The sequence below is a fragment of the Panthera tigris genome, chromosome A3 (genome assembly GCF_018350195.1).
Source record: "Panthera tigris isolate Pti1 chromosome A3, P.tigris_Pti1_mat1.1, whole genome shotgun sequence".
Classification (NCBI taxonomy): Eukaryota; Metazoa; Chordata; class Mammalia; order Carnivora; family Felidae; genus Panthera; species Panthera tigris.
In genome coordinates, this window is record NC_056662.1 from 85,226,024 (window position 1) to 85,245,149 (window position 19,126).

Here is a 19,126-nt window from a genome sequence, read left to right on the forward strand (position 1 = left end):
AGACTTTGGGGGCCTGGCTGTGCTACTTCTCTTGAGAGGGCACCATGTTAATGGAAAAGACCCATTTAAGGGTCTCAGAACCTGCATGGTGCCAGGCCATTATGACATTCTATGTGGCACTCATTGCTTTAGAACCAGGCCACATTTCTCCAACAAGGAGAGAAGGCTCTTCTCCCCACTCCATATCAGGGGTCCCAAGCCAGCACTACCAAAGTCCCCTGTTTTCCAGAGTCCCGTTGCCTTTAGCCCTGTCACCCTGGGGCTTAGTCAGGAAGACCAGAATCTGAGTTAGATACCATGCATCAGCTCCATCCCTGCCCTCAGCTCTCCCCTCTCCATCCCCATGTGAAATATGCCAGACTGGTGAGTCCACTGAGTTATCAGACTTCATGTCAAGACATATCCAGATCTCAAGAGTGGGGATGACTTATGCTCAAACCCATTGTGTGCTGTCTTCTTGAAACTCCATAGTATTTTATTTTATTTTATTTTATTATTATTTTATTTTTTTCCATAGTATTTTAATATTAATAAGTCAAATTTCCCCTTATTACTCTTCTTTTTTAAAAAAAAATCCATGTATGCTATTACCTGTTTATTCTTTCAGATAAATATAGGGATAGTTTTGTCAATCATTAAGAAATTGTTAGCAAAGGTGTTAAACCAATGAAATTAATGAAAGAATTGACATCTTTGAAGTGTTTGGGTTTCCATCAAGCATGAGGTCATGTCTCTGTATCTATCTGAATCTTCCTTCACATCTCCTCCACAGGGATTTGGGGAGGTGGAGAGGAATGGCAAAGAGCAGTCCAAATGACCCGCTGAGTGGGCTTTGGTAAGCCCATCAAACACTGCTTGGCCTGAGTGCTACAGAGGTAATTGGAAAAGGAAGCAGATGGGTTCTGAGCCAGCTCTGGCTATCTTCCAGGAATCCTTGATTTTTTTGTGTAGCGATGGATGAGAGTGTGTGCAGAGAGAACAAATCTGATGAAAGCAGAAAATAAGCTGATTTGGTAAATTTTCCAGCCAGGGGGAATTGTGACTGGAGCCAAGGACCCATGGTGCCAAGGATCATGGAGAGAGGGGCAAATGAAGACAGGTAGCAATAGGTGTTGTGAGTGTGGCTGCCAGAGATGGAAGGCGGGACTAAAAGTCAGACTTGGATTCCAGTCTGGACTCTGAAATCAGCCCTCTCTGTTCTCTTCAGTGAGTGGGCTCCCTCCTGAGCATTGCTCGACCTAAGACTGCTCACTGAGCTCACTGAGGCCTTCTTGAGCTGAGTTTCTATGTGGTATTTACTAGAGCATCACAGGAGTTGCATGACTGAAAAATGCCCCAAGATGTTACAAACGTCCATGTCTAAACCGAAGGACATAAGTATAGAAAATGATGAAAAATTGAGAATTTGGAGTGTGCTTGGGATGATTCCTGCCAGTGGAATAGGAAAGAAAAGAAATCTAAAGTAGCCTAAGGACATTATTTAGGGCTGAGGGTTATCTCCAAAGAAAGTGCTTTATAAATGAGATTTTTGATCTTGTTTGGTGAGGGTCCCTGGGATGGCAAATTCTCTCAGATATTATGGCTTCCTTTGTAGGTAGGATGAGGCCAGGTACTTTTGCTCCTCCTGGCGGTAGACATCACAGGAAAAATTTTCCAGGCTATTGGCATTCTTGGGGCTAAAGTAACCCTGGTTTAACTCTGTCACAGAGATAAACTGTTAACATAGGGCATCTGGTGGATGTCTGCTTCTCAGATGGAAGGGAGATCTGTTGAAGTCTTTGGCAGAAACTGGCATGTAAGGATCCGGTTCTCCAAAAGAGTGCGAAACATGACGTGCCAGACTGTATCTACTTCTGTTATTCCATTTCTTTCGTGGGGGTCTTGGGCCAGTAAATCATCCTACTATGCCCTCCAACTTCACAGGTCTTGCAGGACCTCCCTACTCTGAAGTTCAAAAATTTCTTCATTGTGGCTAGCCTCCTTGGTTGCCTCAGGTACCATCTTTTGTCAGGTCTTTGAAAGGAAAAATTCTAAGTTCTATATGGCAGCCGGTCCCTAAATGGCCTCCAAATCAGTCCCCGGTGATCCCTCTTGATATTCACACACTTGAGTGGTCCCTTCCCATATTGTACCAGGGTTATTGTTGTTGGTGGTGAATTATATATAACAGAAGCATTTGGGAGAGTCAGCGACCACGTTGTGAGGTCACTCAGGCAGCCTACGCTAGGTTCACATGATGAGGAACCAAAGTCTCCAGCAATAGCCAGGGAAAAACTGAGGGCTGACAACAACCTCATGAGTGAGCTTGGGAGTGAATCCTCCCTGCAGCTGAGGCTTCGGATGAGACTGCAGCGTGGCTGACAGCTTGACTCCGATCTCATGAGAGACCCTGAGCCTGGATCCACCTAGCTTAAGCCATTTGGAGACTCCTGACCCTCAGAAACTCTGTGAGATAATACATGTTTGTTATTTTGTGGTGCTGAGTTTCTGGGTAATTTGCTTTGCAGCAATAGATAACTGTGGGCTTTGCTTTTTATTTTTGAGTAGAAATAAATAACATCAAGAAGACATTTGCTTATATGGAATGACCGCATATGCTGTGTGGAATGACAAATCAGTATTTGTCTATCTTGTACCAGGCTCTGTTCTAGGTCCCTAGATCCCCAAATTTATTTGATAGTAAGAATCACCTAATTTGTAGAATTATCTGGGTTTGGGGTGTGACCAAAGAATCAGTATGTTTAGGACCCCACATAATTCTACACCAGGCAAGTCTGAGAAGTATTGCAAGAAAGGATTCAAACATGAACAAGACATAGCCCTTCTTCAGGTAACAGTGTAAGGTGGAAAGCAAATTGGTTGGTTAAGATCTCATGGAGCAAGGTACAGAAAGAATCACAGAGTGATAGTAACAGCTGACATTTATCAGGAGCCTGCTAAGCATCAGGCATTGTGCCAAATACTTTACCTGTTTTATCTTATTTAATCTTCACAACAACCTTATGCAATAGGAGCTATTGTCATCTGTAATTTACAAATGGGAGAACTAAGCTTTGGTTACCACACTGCCCAGGGTCACACAGCTCCTCTGTACAGAGCTAGGTGGAAAAAAGGCAGCTGATTCCATATGCGATGCTCTTAACAGCTATCATGTTCCGTGTCCCAGGGGACAGGAGACTTGGAGTTGTGAAAGGGCTGTGACATCTTTGTGAATGATAGGAGTTTTGTGCAAATGATAGGAGTTTTGTGCAAATGATAGGAGAAGGTGTTCAGAGAGGGATATAGGCCAGGGGAAGATACCGCATGAAGTGCTGGAACCTGCTAGTGACTTCCTGGTGTAAGCTCAACTCATTTAGTAAATGGAGAAAGGTACCCTCAGAAAGGTTTTGTGACTTGCCTGAGGTTTGAAAGTAGCAAAGAGGAGTAGAGATCCAGAACCTGAACTCCCCCTTTCCATTGTGGATAATTGGAGGCCAAACTGGGATTGACCTTAGATGCCTTGCTAAGGGAGGTCTGAGCTATTCTGTAGATCATTTTAACCATTTTAAGTGGATAGTTCAATGACATTAAGCACATCCATACTCAAAACTTTTTCATCATCTCAAACAAAAAGTCTGTATCCACAAAACAATAGCTGCCCATTCCTCCTCCCCTGGTACATAACATTCTACTTTCTGACTCTATGGATTTGCCTGTTTGAGCTACCTCATATACATGGAATCATATAATATTTGTGTTTTTTTGTGTCTGGCTTATTTCATGTAACATGTTTTCAAGATTCCCCCACACTGTAGCATGAATTCATACTTTATTCCTTTTCCCTCATTTTTTATTGTGGTAAAATACACATAGTACTTACTATCTTAACCATTTTGAAGTGTACAGTTCAGTGAATTAAGCACATTCACATTATTGTGCAACCATCACCACCATCCATCTACAGAACTCTTTTCGTCTTGCAAAACGGAAACTCTGTGTCCATTTAGTGATAATTTCCCCTTCCCTTATCCCTCCCACCCCTGGCGACCAACTGCCATTCTTCTTTCTGTCTCTATGATTTTGACTACTCTAGGTACCTAATATAAGTGGAATGATACAGTATTTGTCTTTTTGTGCCTGGCTTATTTCACTTAGCACAATGTCATCAAGATTCATCCATGTTGTAGCATGTGCCAGGACTTCCTTCCTTTTGAAGGCTGACTTATATCCCACTGTATGTATATATCACATTTTGTTTATGCATTCATCTGTTGATGCACACTTGGGTGGCTCCTACCTTTTGGCTATTTGAATAATGCTGCCATAAACGTAGGTGTACAAATAGTTCTTTGAGAGACGGCTTTCAATGACTTTGGGTATATATCCAGAAGTGAAATTGCTGATGACATAATTCTATTTTTTAACTTTTGAGGAACTGCCATAACGTTTTCCACAGTGGCTCTATCATTTTACATTCCCACCAACAGTGCACCAGGGGTCCAATTCTTCCACAGCCTCACCAACACTTGTACTTCTGTCCTTTTTTGAAGGATGAGAACTATTCTAAGTTATGTATATATCACGTTTAAAAAGACCTGTTCATCAGTTGATGAACCTTTGGGTTGTTTCCATCTTTTGGGTATTGTGAATAATACTGCTATGAACATCGGTGTGCAAGTATCTGGGTTCCTGCTTTCAATTTTTTTTTTTTTTTAAAGTGGAATTGCTGGATCATAGGGTAATTCTATATTTAACTTCTTGAGAAATCTAGACTTGAAGGAGATCTGTGCTCTGTTAAGTTGGCTCTGGTCATCCTAGCCTTCCTCTGAACAGATATCCCTGGTGGGCGGGGGACTTCTCCTTCTCTCTAGCATCCACACTGTCCGTATCCCCTCACTTCATTGCTTTCTGGAAGTTCGTTCTCTGAGCTTCTTTTACACAAAGGTCCAAGCTGCTGAAATGAAGCTGACCCTGGCGTCCAGCTGGGCTTGCCCGAGGGAGCGGGGTTTGGGTCGGTCCCAGCGTGTGGAGCGAGGGCGGTGCTGTGGGCGGGAGGGGAGCCTCCGCTGGGTTCTTTGAAATCCCACCAGCTAAGCCGGCCGTGTCCGCCCTCCGGCGGCGGCCGGGGCTGACCAGGTGAGCCGGCGGACAAGTCCCGTGCCCCGGGGGCGGGCACAGCGGGCGGGTGGTACTTCGCTCGGACCCGCGCTGAGCCCAGCTTTGAGCGCCAGCGCCCCCGTTCCAGACCGTGGCGGCCGTTCTGGAGCCTGAGCCTGGGGAGCGCGCGCCGCCCGGCGCCCGGCTCCCTCCCGCGTTTCCTCGCTGCCAGCTGCCGCCTCTGCTTCCCCGACACTCCGGCCCGGCGGCGACTCCGGGGTCGCCAGCCGCGCGCCCGCGCAGCGACCCCGACGTGTCCGGCTCCCCGGCCCGAGCACGCCTCTTCTAATCAGCCGCCGGTGCCCAGGGCGCCCCGCGGCCACCGGGGGCGGGGAGCGCCAGTGCGGGGCGGGCCCGGGCCGGGGGTGGCCCTGCCGCTGGGCTTGCGTTCCTGGGGTCTGCGGCGGCGCGCGAGCGTAACTCCCGCCCGGGCAGGGAGCGAACCCGGAGAAGAGAAGGAAGAGCGGGGACCGCTCCGGTGCCTGCGGGCCTCTGGGCGCAAGGGCTCTTGTCTCCGTCCCCGGATAAAAAACCGCACCTGGTCCGCCCGCCGGGATGCCGCAGGTAGGGAGCGCGCCCTCCCGGAGAGATGCTCTGAGGACCCTACGCGGTTCGCGCGGCCACCGGGTGCGGGGGGGCTTTTTGAGTGGGGAGGAGGCTTTTCCAGAGACTCGCTTTCGCGCTCATTTCCTCAGGGGAGCCGGGCGGGTTACCCGTCCCTCTGCCCTTGGAGTAGCCTCCGCGACTCCGAGGAGAAAGCTGGGAGCCCCAGCGGGCTTCTCGGCAGGGGCTGCAGAGAGGCTTCCAGCCTTGGGCAGGGTCTGGCCGCGGGGCGAGCGCTAAACCACAGGGTCCCCAGAGGACACTGGGTGGGAACGGAAGAGAGTTCGTCTTTGAGAGGTGAGAACACTGGAAAAAAGAGCGCTGGACAATTTCTCCCCTAGTGCTAAATTTCCCAACACCCCCGGTGCCCCAAGAAGTTTTTATTACCTTTTGTTTTTAAAACCTGACTTGGAGCCTTCCAGGTACATGCTCGGAGGGTACCCCTCCGGGAGCAGACGTGGGGGGGGGGGCGTGCCTCCGAGATACACAGGGCCTGCAAGGAGTGAGGACTGTCTCACCAGGATTGCAGCTGTACCTGTCCAGACCCCAAGACTTGGCCCCCTCTGACCTTTCAGACCACGGTTGTGCTTCTCACACCTGACAGGGACAAAGGGCAGGGACTGAGAAGGACAGAACTGATGGCTCAGAGGAAGGGATACAAGGGGGAGAAAAATGGGGGTGAGGAGTTGGGGGAGAGAGGCAGGTAGTGGCTGGGCCTCATCGGGGTGCAGAGGGATTTTAGTGCGGGTTCCCCAAAGACAAGCTCTGGCTACGTTGCCGCTGAGGAGTGCGGGGGTGGGGGTGGGGGGCTGCTATGTGTCTTTTGTTCCAGGAACCTCAGGTTTTCCATACTTTCCTGCCCTCTCCAGACTCCAGCCCTCTTACATCCCAGCAACTTGGTCTGATGTTTTCAGGCTCTGGGAGGGAGTAGGACTGCAGGGAGAGGGCAAGGGTCCCTCTTGGGCTTTGGTCTCCAGCAGTGCAGCTAACCACACTCCCACCCCCTTTATGTGATGTGGTGGGGTCATCTGGGTCAGGATTTCCCTCCCCTTCCTTGAAGCTGACTGAGGAGGCCTGAGCACTCCAGAGTAATTCTTTGCAGTCTTAGGGTGTAACAGCCTCCCTCTCTAGGGAGCTCTGCACTTTACAGATGTTATTGATCTGCTGCCTGGAGGATGTTGAAACTCTGAGTGTTTAAGCTCTTTACCTCAGGACACACAACCAGCCAAGGAAGGATTTTGCTCCAAAGCCCCCTTTCTAAGCCACTCAGTGACTAGGCTGTGACTTCAACCCTGCAGCCTCTGCCTGGGGACAGGCCTTGGTAAATGCTGTGCCTGTCTGCCAGGGTCATAGCTGACTTGGATGTGGGGACAGGAAACCTAGTGAGGAGAGGGAAAGGGGGCTACTAGATAGGTTCTGGGATTTTGCCAGAGGAAGTGTTCTGCCAGAGGAGGGAGACTAGCTCGTGGGGAGCAGACAGGGTTGTCTCAGACAGGGTTGCTGATCCTCAGAATAATTTCTTTTAAGTCACAGAATGGGACAATTTCACAAAGACAAAGTTCAAGCTATTAGGACAGGGAGTGACATTTAGAGCAGGTCGCTTGCATTCTCCATAGCTTCCCCACCCTCAACTTAGGTCCTTGAGCAAAATTGCAACATTTCAGATCTTCAGTGGAAATGAAATAAACTGAGCCAGTGCCTGGTTGTCTCTATAGCAATCCAGCCTTCCCTGTATGAGTGGGTATGTGGTTTTTATTCATTTGTTCTCTCTCCCTGGTTCCTTTATTTCCACTCCATCACTCAATGTTCATTCTGAGCAGGTGGCTAATGGGTCTGCTTGGGTTACAGGATGGCTTTACATTTGGCCAAGTTCACTCATATATGTAGCCAACTGTTTGTATGTCTTTCAAAGGCTTAGGATGGAGCTTGGATACTGTACCCCAAGGATGCTGGCAAAGACACTCTGACTCATTAAGGGAGAACTGAGTGTGAGCAGAGAGGGGAGACAGCCTCCCACACATCATCCCAGAGGAATTCTAAGCAGTGTTGTTCAGAGCACTATTTGGCCAGATGGAGATCACCACAGGGGTCATGGATGAGAATACCACCAACACCTCCACCAACTTCCTTTCTGTGTTTCCCCCCCACGGAGCCCAAGCTGCTTCCTTCCCATTCAACTTCAGCTATGGTGACTATGATATGCCTTTGGATGAAGATGAGGATGTGACCAATTCCAGGACTTTCTTTGCTGCCAAGATCGTCATTGGCATGGCCCTAGTGGGCATCATGCTGGTCTGTGGCATTGGCAACTTCATCTTCATTGCCGCCCTGGCCCGCTATAAGAAGCTGCGCAACCTTACCAACCTGCTCATTGCCAACCTGGCCATTTCTGATTTCCTGGTGGCCATTGTCTGCTGCCCCTTTGAGATGGATTACTATGTGGTGCGCCAGCTGTCCTGGGAACATGGCCATGTCATGTGTGCCTCTGTCAACTACCTGCGCACCGTTTCTCTCTATGTCTCCACCAATGCCCTGCTGGCCATCGCCATTGACAGGTGAGTAAGAGGGTGCCGGAGACAACAAGGAAAGGAACATTGGAATTGTGCTTTCCTTTACTGTAGGTGTGGGTTGATGAGAGGTATCTGTATTCCTATAGGTGTGGATGCGTGGAGGTTCAAAAGTTGGTCCATTGACTGTAAGGAGAGTTCTAGTTTTCCAGCTGTGGGCAGGCACAGGTAGCAGAGCTCCCTAGAGTTGGGCAGGGGGAAGGGCCTGTGGTCCCTCTGCTATGGACGTGCTCCTAGATGTATCCTAGATATTCAAGGTCTAGAGGTACATAGGTAAGAAGAAATGTGGAGGCTCAAGTTTAAGTTCCAGGCAAGTACTTCTTGAGTCAAGTTGGGAATTTTGAGGAAGATTTTCTCTACTAAACCGTGAGCACCCTCAACCACAACCCCAAACACCAATTTTTCTTTCTTTTTTTTTTTAAATTTAAATCCAAGTTAGTTAACATATAGTGTAATAATTATTTCAGGAATAGAACTTAGTGATTCATCACGTACATATAACACCCAGTGCTCGTCCCAATAAGTGCCCTCCTTAATGTCCATCACCCATTTAGCCCATCCCCCACCCAACACCCCACCAGCAACTCCACACATGGTTTGTTCTCTGTATTTTAGAGCCTCTTATGGTTTGTCTCCTTCTCTGTTTTTATCTTATTTTTGCTTTTCTTCTCTTAGGTTCATCTGTTTTGTTTCTTAAATTCCACATATGAGTGAAATCATATGGTACTTGTCTTTCTCTGACTGACTTATTTCGCTTGGCATAATACACTCTAGTTCCATCCATGTTGTTGCAAACCGGTTTATTTTAAAATAAGATTGACAGATTTGATTTGAAAAAAAAAGGAAAGAAAGAAAAAGAGAACAAATGTCTACTTGTTCTTTTTGGTTGTTGCATTAATCACTTTGCTCCTTTACATACGTTTGCATGCGACAATGTAGATCTGTTTCTGTGATGGGAAATACACGCAATAAGAGCAGTCTATGAAAATCTTTCTTCTGTTATGTTCAGTCTTTTCATTTAGGACAATCATCTGTGCCAATGAACCAGGGTAGTTTTTGTTCCCTCAGGAAAAACTTTGCAAGCTCCTCTGCCCAAAGTTGACTCTCATTCCAGAGCACCTTGGTACAGTCCAGAGCCAGTTACCTGGAGGGTCAGGGCCTCCGTGTACTTGGATCTGAACAGCACGTCTCTCTCCCTTAACCCAGAGAGCCTGGAGCACAGATGCTCAACCTGTTTCATGGCCTCAGGGCTCTGGTGGAGTCTAGCCTGCCCCCGCAATCAGGACATCCCGGGCAGTGTTCCGGGGAGGAACACAGCAGATAGAACCTGTTTTCTGAAGCCAAAGTCAGAATAACCAGAGATTGGATAACCTGGAAACAGGCCACTCTCCAGGGGAGATTGAGAAGGAACCTGGCTTTAAAAGCATTGTGAGCTGGGGCCTCAGCCTCTTTTCTCCCAGGAGGAATGTCAAGGAGTTAGCAGCTTAAAGAGCCCTGGCTCTGTCACCTGTAGAAGGTACTCAGAGTTGTCACCCCTGCAGAGGGCTACTTTGGCCAGGGTCCTCCACAGCAGTCTGGAAGCCCCACGGTATTTTATCCACCCAGGGACAGACCTTAGGTGAATCAGGAGGGGCCCAGTCAAACAGCTCTAAGTGCCCTTTAGAGCTGTCAAGGAAGAGCTCCAGGAACCCTGTCTCTGACCTTTCTGAAAGTAGAAGCTGAAAGCATAGAGGACCCTTTCCTGAAGTTTCACTCCAGCAAGACATATTTGCAGAGGGGGTGCTCTCAGCCACTAAAAATGGGGTATGGTAGTGTTTGTTCCCTGGACAGGGCAGGCTCCCACTCCTGGGTGCCATCCATTTTACGATGTAGGGGGCCACTTGTCAAAAGGGGTAACACTGCAGAAGGGAGTAGCTTCAAGGGGGACAGGAGCCAGGATAAATTAAGGGGTACTACGTTCTTCTGAACATGTAAGAGGTAATATCTGTGTGAATCAACCTTGTTCTATTGAACTTTTTCACATTAATACACTACTTTTATATCAAACTCAGCTGTCTGAAATCCTACAGGCACTTCTCATGCACTGTGAGTTTATGTAATGCAGTTTAGATACAATAAGAAAGATTAATTGGAGAACATGCTTTGTATCTTGGGACTGCGATTGTTTACAGTGGGGTTGTGATTAGAAACTTGAACCCAGACACTGGAGGAAAGCAGTGTTGCCTGCACAGGCCATCCAGTGGCCTTGACCAACTAACCAGCTGCTCCAAGGTGTGAAGTTCCCTTACTGATGTTTTGATCTTTGCTTCCCACTATTTTTATGTGTTTTTACCACTTAATTTCAGTTTTGCAGTGCAGGACTTCACTGATTTTTGTCTGGCCTCATGTGTTGTTCAGGATTTGATCAGTGATTTTCATGTTCTATTTGGTTAGTTTTGGGTAACTCGTTTTTTTAAAAGTATTTTTCAGTGTTTAGTTATTTTTGAGAGAGAGAGAGAGAGAGAGAGAGAGAGAGACAGAGTGCGAATTGGGTAGGGGCAGAGAGAGAGAGAGAGAGAGAGAGAGAGACGTAGAATCCGAAGCAGGCTCTAGGCTCAGAGCTGTCAGCACAGGGCCCAACGCGGGGCTGGAACTCAAGAACTATGACATCATGACCTGAGCCAAAGTTGGACATTTAATCGACCGAGCCACTCAGGCACCCCCTTGAGCAACTCATATTTATCTCAATATACCAAATACACTACAGTTATAAAAATACCTTTGTTTTTATTTAATGAAATTGCAGGGGTAGCATTAGTGGTTATTTTGCTGGGTTTAAACTCCTGCTGCAGCACCTATTAACCCTAGAACCTCATGTTAGCTCTTTAACATCTCTCTGCCTCAATTTTCTCACGTATACAAAGGGAATAATAAGAAAACCTAATATATTGGGTTGCTTTGAGGATTAAGTGAAATAATATATAATTGTTTAGAACAAGGCATAAGCCAGAGTAAGCACCAAATAAAAAGTGGATAGTATAATTCTTAAATTAATCCTTAAAGGAACAACAACAACAAAACAAACTCAGGTAAACTAATGAATGTTTTCGATTGGCTGACCTCTTCATTTTCACTGAAGTGGTTGTTTTATGATGTGATATTAAAAAACATGATAAAAGTTTCTAAGACATGCAGCTATGAAGATATGGTGCAACAGAACTATTTATCTTCTATCTTCTCTATGTCTGTGACTAGCTCCATGGCTCTCCCTCTGCGCTAACACAGCTCCTTTATAGGACCTGCTAATGCTTATGGCTACCTCCTCCCTGTTCACTCAGGCCTGGCTGTCAGAGCCTCCTCTTGGGCTCCTTGCCTCAGTGTCTCTCAGCTCTGCCCCTCTGCCAAAGCTCCACCCCTCACAATCCATGCTAAACATTCATTCATTCAAACGGAGCATTGTTGTAGAGCAGCTATGATGTGACAGATAGCATTCCAAGCACTGGGGATATGACAGTGCATAAGAAAAATAAGCCCCTTGCCTTGGAGAGAGGTAACAGTCAGGCACACAAACAAAGTAGGTAATTTCAGAGCGTGACAAATACTCTGAACAAAAAAGACAAACATGAGAACATCGAGGATGATGCAGGGTGGGAGTTAACTCCAGGTACGTGTCTCTGTCTCTGAGGAGAAGACATTTGAAGGGAACTCTGGAAAAAAAAGAAAAAAAAAATCCAGCCTTAGGAAGATAGGGAAAATGCATTCCAGACAAAGAAAATTATCAGTGCAAAGGCCCCAAGACAGGAACAAACATGAAGTGTTCTAAGAACAGAGAAAAGGCTCCTGTGGCCTGAGGGAAGAAAGCAAGACTGCAGCTAAATTAATCTTCTGCTTGTCTCCCCACTCTTGCTCAAAAGACCTCTACTAACTCCATTGTCTGCAAAATGAGGCTCGAACCTCTTTACCTGCACTTTCAACCTTTTATTATTGAGCCTCAGACTGCCTCCCAGTCTCAGGCTAGGTAAACACATTTGTGTCCTGTTTCCAAAAGAGGTTGCAATCTTTTTGAGAATTGTCACGATGACTCATTCCATTCCTATTCATCTGGTGCCAAGCACTTGCTGAGAGTGAAGTTTTACTGGAATCCTAGGTGCCCAAATTCACTGACATCAAAAAGTTATAACAGAAGTAAGAGGCGATCCCTGCTCTCGAGGAGCTTACCATCTGGAGGGGGTGGGGGACGGTGGATAACACTTAGGAAACAACATAAAGTAAAGGACAAATTTTAAATAAAATTTACATGGGTGCCTGGGTGGCTCAGTCTGGTAAGTATCCGACTTTGGTTCAGGTCATGACCTCATCATTTGTGAGTTCCAGCCCCGTGTTGGGCTCTGTGCTGACAGCTCAGAGCCTGGAGCCTGCCTCAGATTCTGTGTCTCCCTCTGTCTCTGCCCCTCCTCTGCTCATGCTCTCTCTCTCTCTTAAAAATAAACGTTAAGGGGCGCCTGGGTGGCTAAGTCGGTTGAGCGTCCGACTTCGGCTCAGGTCACGATCTCACGGTCCGTTAGTTTGAGCCCCGCGTCGGGCTCTGGGCTGATGGCTCAGAGCCTGGAGCCTGCTTCCGATTCTGTCTCCCTCTCTCTCTGACCCTCCCCCGTTCATGCTCTGTCTCTGTCTCAAAAATAAATAAACGTTAAAAAAAAAAATAAAAAAAAATAAATAAAATAAACGTTAAAAAAAATTTTTTTAAATGGGATTTACAGAAGCATGAGGTCATTGTATACTGGAGTAAGTGGAGGAGGCTTCCAGGAGGAGGTGAACATTTAACTGGCCTTAAACAAGTGGTAATCAGCAAAGGACAGGAAAAGTTTTCCAGGAGGGTAGTGGGGCAGTGTTTGCAAAAGATAAGGTGGGAATGCTTGAGGTATGAGGTCCCTTGGGGAGATCTAAGGGACCCTTGGGGACAAGGAACATAAGCTGAGTAGAGATCACAAAAGATAGGGTCAAATTTCAGAAGATCTCAAAATCTACATATAGGAAGTCAAACCTGATAAAGCAGGGAGCTGAAAAAGATTATCAGAGGACTGTGTCCCCCAAGGTCTGGGTTTCCCCTTAGATGTGGAGACACATGCACTGGCCTTGATGTGAACCCATAGATCTCAGAGCATGTGGGATACTGGGTGACACTCCCTTCTTTATCCAAAATCCAGGGGAAATGGCTGGTCAGCCTGCCCACTGACCACTCTTCTGTTCTGCTGCTTGGGGCCAGCTAAGGCTTGAGTACTTGTGCTCAGCTTTAGGAAATCACAAATCCTCCCCAGTGAGTTCACTGATGGGGCTGACCAGCCCGAGGAGTGGGTCCTGAATTCCCTGACCATTTCATGACTGGCTTAGAAGCTGCTATAAACACCATTTCCGTGTTTGATCTGGGGTTGGGTCCTGGGCACAGAGGGAGCCCAAATATTCTTTGCTTAATCACCAAGCTCCCCATCGTCACACAATCACTGCCTGGATATTTCTTTGTCCAGCAGCCTTTATTCTTTGTTCTCTGGGAAATGTTGGCTCTAAGTAGATCTGGACCTGAGCCATTATAATGGTAGACACAGGGCAAGCCAAGGGCATATGCATAAGCAGAGAAAGTAGCTGCCAGTTGCCTGACTCCTTCTTGGAACATCAATAAGCAGAAACCAACTGTGATGGAGAGAAAAGAGGAAAAGGATGCGACGATTCTGCTAGGATGCCAGGAAAAAGGGGTATTGCTTGCTCTGATTGGAAAGGGAGGGGACAAATGTCATATTAGAGACCCTACTGGATTTGGAGCAAGATATGGATGATCCTGGACCATGGTTCTGTCAATTTCTAGCTGTGTGGCCTTTGGCAGGTTATTTAACTTCTGCAAACTTCAGTTTGCTCATCTGTGAAATGGCCATCTTTGCTGTATTACCTGTTCAATAGACTTGGGGATATGTAATGAGAAAGTTGATTTGAAAATGCTCTGTAAATTACAAGCTGTTTTACAAACATAAGCAAGTATTACTAATGCTAGAGTTCTGGAGTTCTGATCCTAGCACAAGCCAAGACTGGTGGCAATCCTTGAAACAGTTTTTTTTGCAATTTTCCTTTTGGTAAATGTATTTGGAAGGACTCTTGCACAGCTCTTGGTTCTAACCCTGGGAATGGAGTTGGGGTGAAGGCAGGGAGAGCCAAGATGAAATAAACATCTGATGGGGAGTCACAGATTACCCTGAAGATTAATTTTTATGTAAAAATAAATAGATTCAATGAAATAAAAAGTAGCAGAGAACTTGAAAATGAAGTATTTGCCAATAACAGGTAAAAAAAGTTGCTGTGTATACAGAATAGCTTTGAAAAAATACGTTATTTTATTTTTTTAAGTTTATTTATTTTGAGAGCGAGAGCGAGCGAGCCAGCGTGCTCATGCGCACACGCCAGCATGTGGAGGAGAGGCGGAGAGAGGAGGGAGAGAATTCCCAGGCAGGCTCTGTGCTGACAGCATGGGCTTGAACCTACAAACTATGAGATCATGATCTGAGCCAAAATCAAGAGTCGGACGCTTAATTGACTGAGCCACCAGGTGCCCCTGAAAAAATACATTTTAGGCTGCTAACCATTTCTTGTATGTTAGTAGTCTGTGGTTGTTTATGTGCAGTTAATGCCAGCAGACCAGGTCTGAGGACCCAGAAGGGGTCCTGCAGTACCAGCCAAGGGGGTCCCTGGCTGCACATGGGACAGAAAGCAAATGTGAGCCAGAAGGAGGTGAAAGAGTTTACTAAAGGTTTAGAGAGAATGCAGGTACAGAGTGGGAGACTCAGAAAGGAAAGGAAAGAGAGTCTTTCCTTTGTTTAGGGTCTGGGGTTTTTACTGGGGATGGTGGTCTGCTGGACGTTCCCTGTCAGGCATCCAGGAACTGGTTAGAACAAAGACCAGGGCCCAGGTGTTATTCGAATGATGGATCGGGATGTTTAGAGCCGGTGGTCTGGAATATGTATATGGCTTCGCCAGGTCATTCTCACCTGGTCCTTCCTTAGGTGCTACCTAGTCTGAAGAAATCATTAACTCCTTGTCCCTTACAAGGAGGACATACACTATTTGCATTCTGAGGCACATGTAAAGTGGGGGTGCAGTGTCTAGCAAGAATAGAAGCAAGAAAAGGAGCAAAAGGCAGATTTTTATGGAGTCTTTCAATTTCCCTACCTCATAGTGTCTAATTAGAGCCTTGTAGTATCTCTGTGAGGTTGGCAAGGCCGGTGATATTTCCATATTACAGATGAGGAAATTGAGCCCACAGAGCTAAGAAAAAGGACTCAAATCACATAACAAGTTTGTGGCAAAGCTGGGACTGGATTCATGGTCTTCTGCTAGATTGGCATTCTTTCCTATTTGTTCATTGAAAAAACACTCTGACCTTGAAACATCACAAAGACTTAGGAAGTTGTTATTGGGAAAGGAAGGAATAGAATTAATATAGTGAAAATTCATATGGTTAACAAGTATAAATATGGAAATATTCTTTGACAAAGTAATCAATAGAACATGGCAGGGCAGATAAAGAGGGAGAGAGTGAGTGAGAGCAAAGGTGCTAAACTCTTAGTTTTTGTTATGAGTCTGAGCAAGTTTGGTGCACTTAATATAGCAGGAGCACTGTGGTCTTTATGAAGGGTCCATACATGTGCATTGACAGAAGCATTGCCAACACCCTGCAGACATTCGCATTCCACCCTTCAGCACCTGGGAGATTGGCAAGAGGCCAGAGATTTCTGTTGGTGGCACAGCATGTCAGGCAGCCCGCTAGGTGTCCAGAGGGTGGACACAACCCATCCAACTTGATCTGACATCTCTAGAAGAGAGCAGGAATCTCACTCCTGTAAACTCTCCAAATGACACTCAATGGAGTTGGCTGCCTATGTTGGGGGGAGGAGGGACAGACACATCAGGAATATAATCAGGAAAAAAATAGGAATGAACCGCCTCTTCCAATCAAAATCCTAAGAACGATGACCTAAAAGGGATTAGTTTCAAAGGAAATAAAGTTGGTCTGGCTTTCCTTCAGGCTTCTCTCACATTTGCTCTTGGCTCTACCTGGGATAAGCTATGGACACGTGAGAATGTGTTTATTTCCAGCATTATTTATCACTCCCTCCCACTTCACTCCTCGTCTTTCTCCTTCTCCAACTTCTACCCCCTGCCAGACAGGGAAAGCCTTCCAGGAAACCAGAGCTCTCTGCATAAGTATGTGCTCTCTCTCTGGGAAGGAGGCTTTCATACCACACAAATGACTCACATCCCCCAGAAAGTGCTCTTTCTTCGTTCCTGGACCACTGTGGCAACAGCAGTGTGGTTTTTTGGGAAAGAACAAAAGCAATATCTTTCACTGTCTGGTGCTTTGTGGTTGAAAAAAAAAAACATTCATGTATATTCTTGATTGATTTTTCACATCTACCATGAGATAGGGTTAAATGTTTTCTATCAAGGGTCCTGTGGTATATGACCTTGAGAGAGTCAGTCATCTGTCTCCAGGCTCCATTTTTACACCTGGAAAATAAGGTAAATGGTCACATGCTTTTCTTTTACCTTTGAAGCAAAATTTTTAGAAATGTAGATTGAAGACTTTGCCCACTGCTTCCACTGGAAAGGGCAAGATCTCCCGACAACTCTTTGGAATTATCAGGCCCTCTTAGCTCTAAAAACTATGGGCTAATTAGGAGGAGTAATCTTGGAAACAAGAAAGACCTGGGAATAGTGCCAGGCCAGAAACCAACGGGAGGCATTATTACTACTTTGAATAATAGTTAGTATTTATTGAGTGTATATCATGTCTAAACCTGTGCCAAAAATTGTGTATCTATTAGCACAAACAAACAACAGCTTTTGCAGGTAATGAAACCAAGACTCAGAATGATTGAACAAAATTTGCCCAAGGTTGCGATAGCTAGTAAGGGGGTAGAACTGGGGTTTGCGCTCAAGTCTGCCTTTCTGGAAAAGCTCACATGGTTGTTTTTCCTCCACATGTGCCATTCGGTGGCACCTTCTCATGTTGCAAAAACAATATCACCATCCAGCACTACCTCATTACAGTGGTTGAACCCATTTGTGTTCTTGTACTAGATATCTGGCCATCGTCCACCCGCTGAGACCCAGGATGAAGTATCAAACAGCCACTGGCTTGATTGCCCTGGTGTGGATGGTGTCCATCCTCATCGCCATCCCTTCAGCCTACTTCACAACCGAAACGGTCCTCATCATTGTCAAGAGCCAAGAGAAGATCTTCTGTGGCCAGATCTGGCCGGTGGACCAGCAGATCTACTACAAGTCCTACTTCCTCTTCATCTTTGGCATCGAGTTCGTGGGCCCCGTGGTCACAATGACCCTGTGCTATGCCAGGATCTCCCGGGAGCTCTGGTTCAAGGAGGTCCCAGGCTTCCAGACGGAGCAGATCCGGAAGCGGCTGCGCTGCCGCAGGAAGACGGTGCTGGTGCTCATGTGCATCCTCACTGCCTACGTGCTGTGCTGGGCTCCCTTCTATGGCTTCACCATCGTGCGCGACTTTTTCCCCACCGTGTTCGTCAAGGAGAAGCACTACCTCACGGCCTTCTACGTCGTGGAGTGCATCGCCATGAGCAACAGCATGATCAACACCCTGTGCTTCGTGACCGTCAAGAACAACACCATCAAGTACTTCAAGAAGATCATGCTGCTCCATTGGAAGTCTTCTTACAATGGGAGTAAGTCCAGCGCGGATCTTGATCTTAAAACCACAGGGGTGCCGGCAACTGAAGAGGTGGACTGCATCAGACTAAAATAACTGGATGGACCTTTCAAAGTTTAAACAAAGACAGACCTTTGGGACACTGACCAGTGCTAGAAACAGACTATCAACCAAGAACTCTTGGTTTTTGGCAGAAGGCAGAGGTAACGGACAGCTTAGTGAACACTGTGTTCAAGGAGCTCAGAATTTATAAAACTGATGTGACTAGATACCATCCCCAGTGACCAACAGTAACTGAATGTCTAATGTATGCAAAGAGTAGGCACTGGTGAAATGCATATATGTTGACAACATTTAATTGGCAAAAAGAAATAAGGATTCAGCCAAGACAAATGTTGGGGCATAGCCTGAAATGAGAGGCTTTCCAGAAGGGAACCCAATTAGGCATCTAGGACTGTGGTACACGTGTTTGTAGGGTGAGGGTCTCTCTGACCATCTTGAGTACTCATCAGATACTGATGTAGTCCATCTCTAGGACTGTTCTTGGTCTTGAGTTTACTCCTAATATTTGAATACAAACACAGGCTCCTAGTTCTTTCTTCAACCCTTCTTTTCTCATCCCTGGTCCCTACTCTCACTGTGAGGAACTTTATGTGCATGTACATGGACACCTCAATATGCATGACCAAGTTCTGTCCAAGCCCTCCTCCCCAACACTGCTCCATGGCTACCCCTCAACTGTGCCCACACATGGTGAGGCTCATCATCAGGAGAAGCCACACACCCTGAAAGCCTTTTGGTCAGGCTATTAAAGGGTTCTGAGTATTTTGACTTGCTCCAGGGAAGGCCTGGGCTCAGGATGAGTGTGTTCCCTTGGCTCCATGGACTTCTCACTCCATGGGGAGGAGTGCAGCTGAAGGACCACTGAAAGCCTGTTGGGTTCAGGGCAGGAGCTCAGGTTTTCTGGGTCTAAAGATGATACTACTTCTACCTCTTAGTTTTACTGGCTTGGACCAATTAGGCTTCTCCTTAAGTCCTTCTCTTCCTTCTCTTGTATCCATGCTTGTGAAGCATAGAAACTTTGAAAGTAGACACACCTCATGGATGTGGCTGTCAG

General features: G+C 46.5%; 1 protein-coding gene across 1 annotated transcript; it reads left to right on the top strand.

Moving 5' to 3' along the window:
• Positions 1 to 231: 231 nt before the first annotated feature.
• Positions 232 to 18,302, top strand: PROKR1 (prokineticin receptor 1). Its single transcript, XM_042979768.1, has 3 exons — positions 232 to 363; positions 7,652 to 8,294; positions 17,409 to 18,302. Exons 2-3 carry the CDS (start codon positions 7,810 to 7,812, stop codon positions 18,103 to 18,105), a joined length of 1,182 nt encoding a protein of 393 aa, XP_042835702.1. The 5' UTR covers positions 232 to 363; positions 7,652 to 7,809; the 3' UTR covers positions 18,106 to 18,302.
• The last annotated feature ends 824 nt before the right edge of the window (positions 18,303 to 19,126 follow it).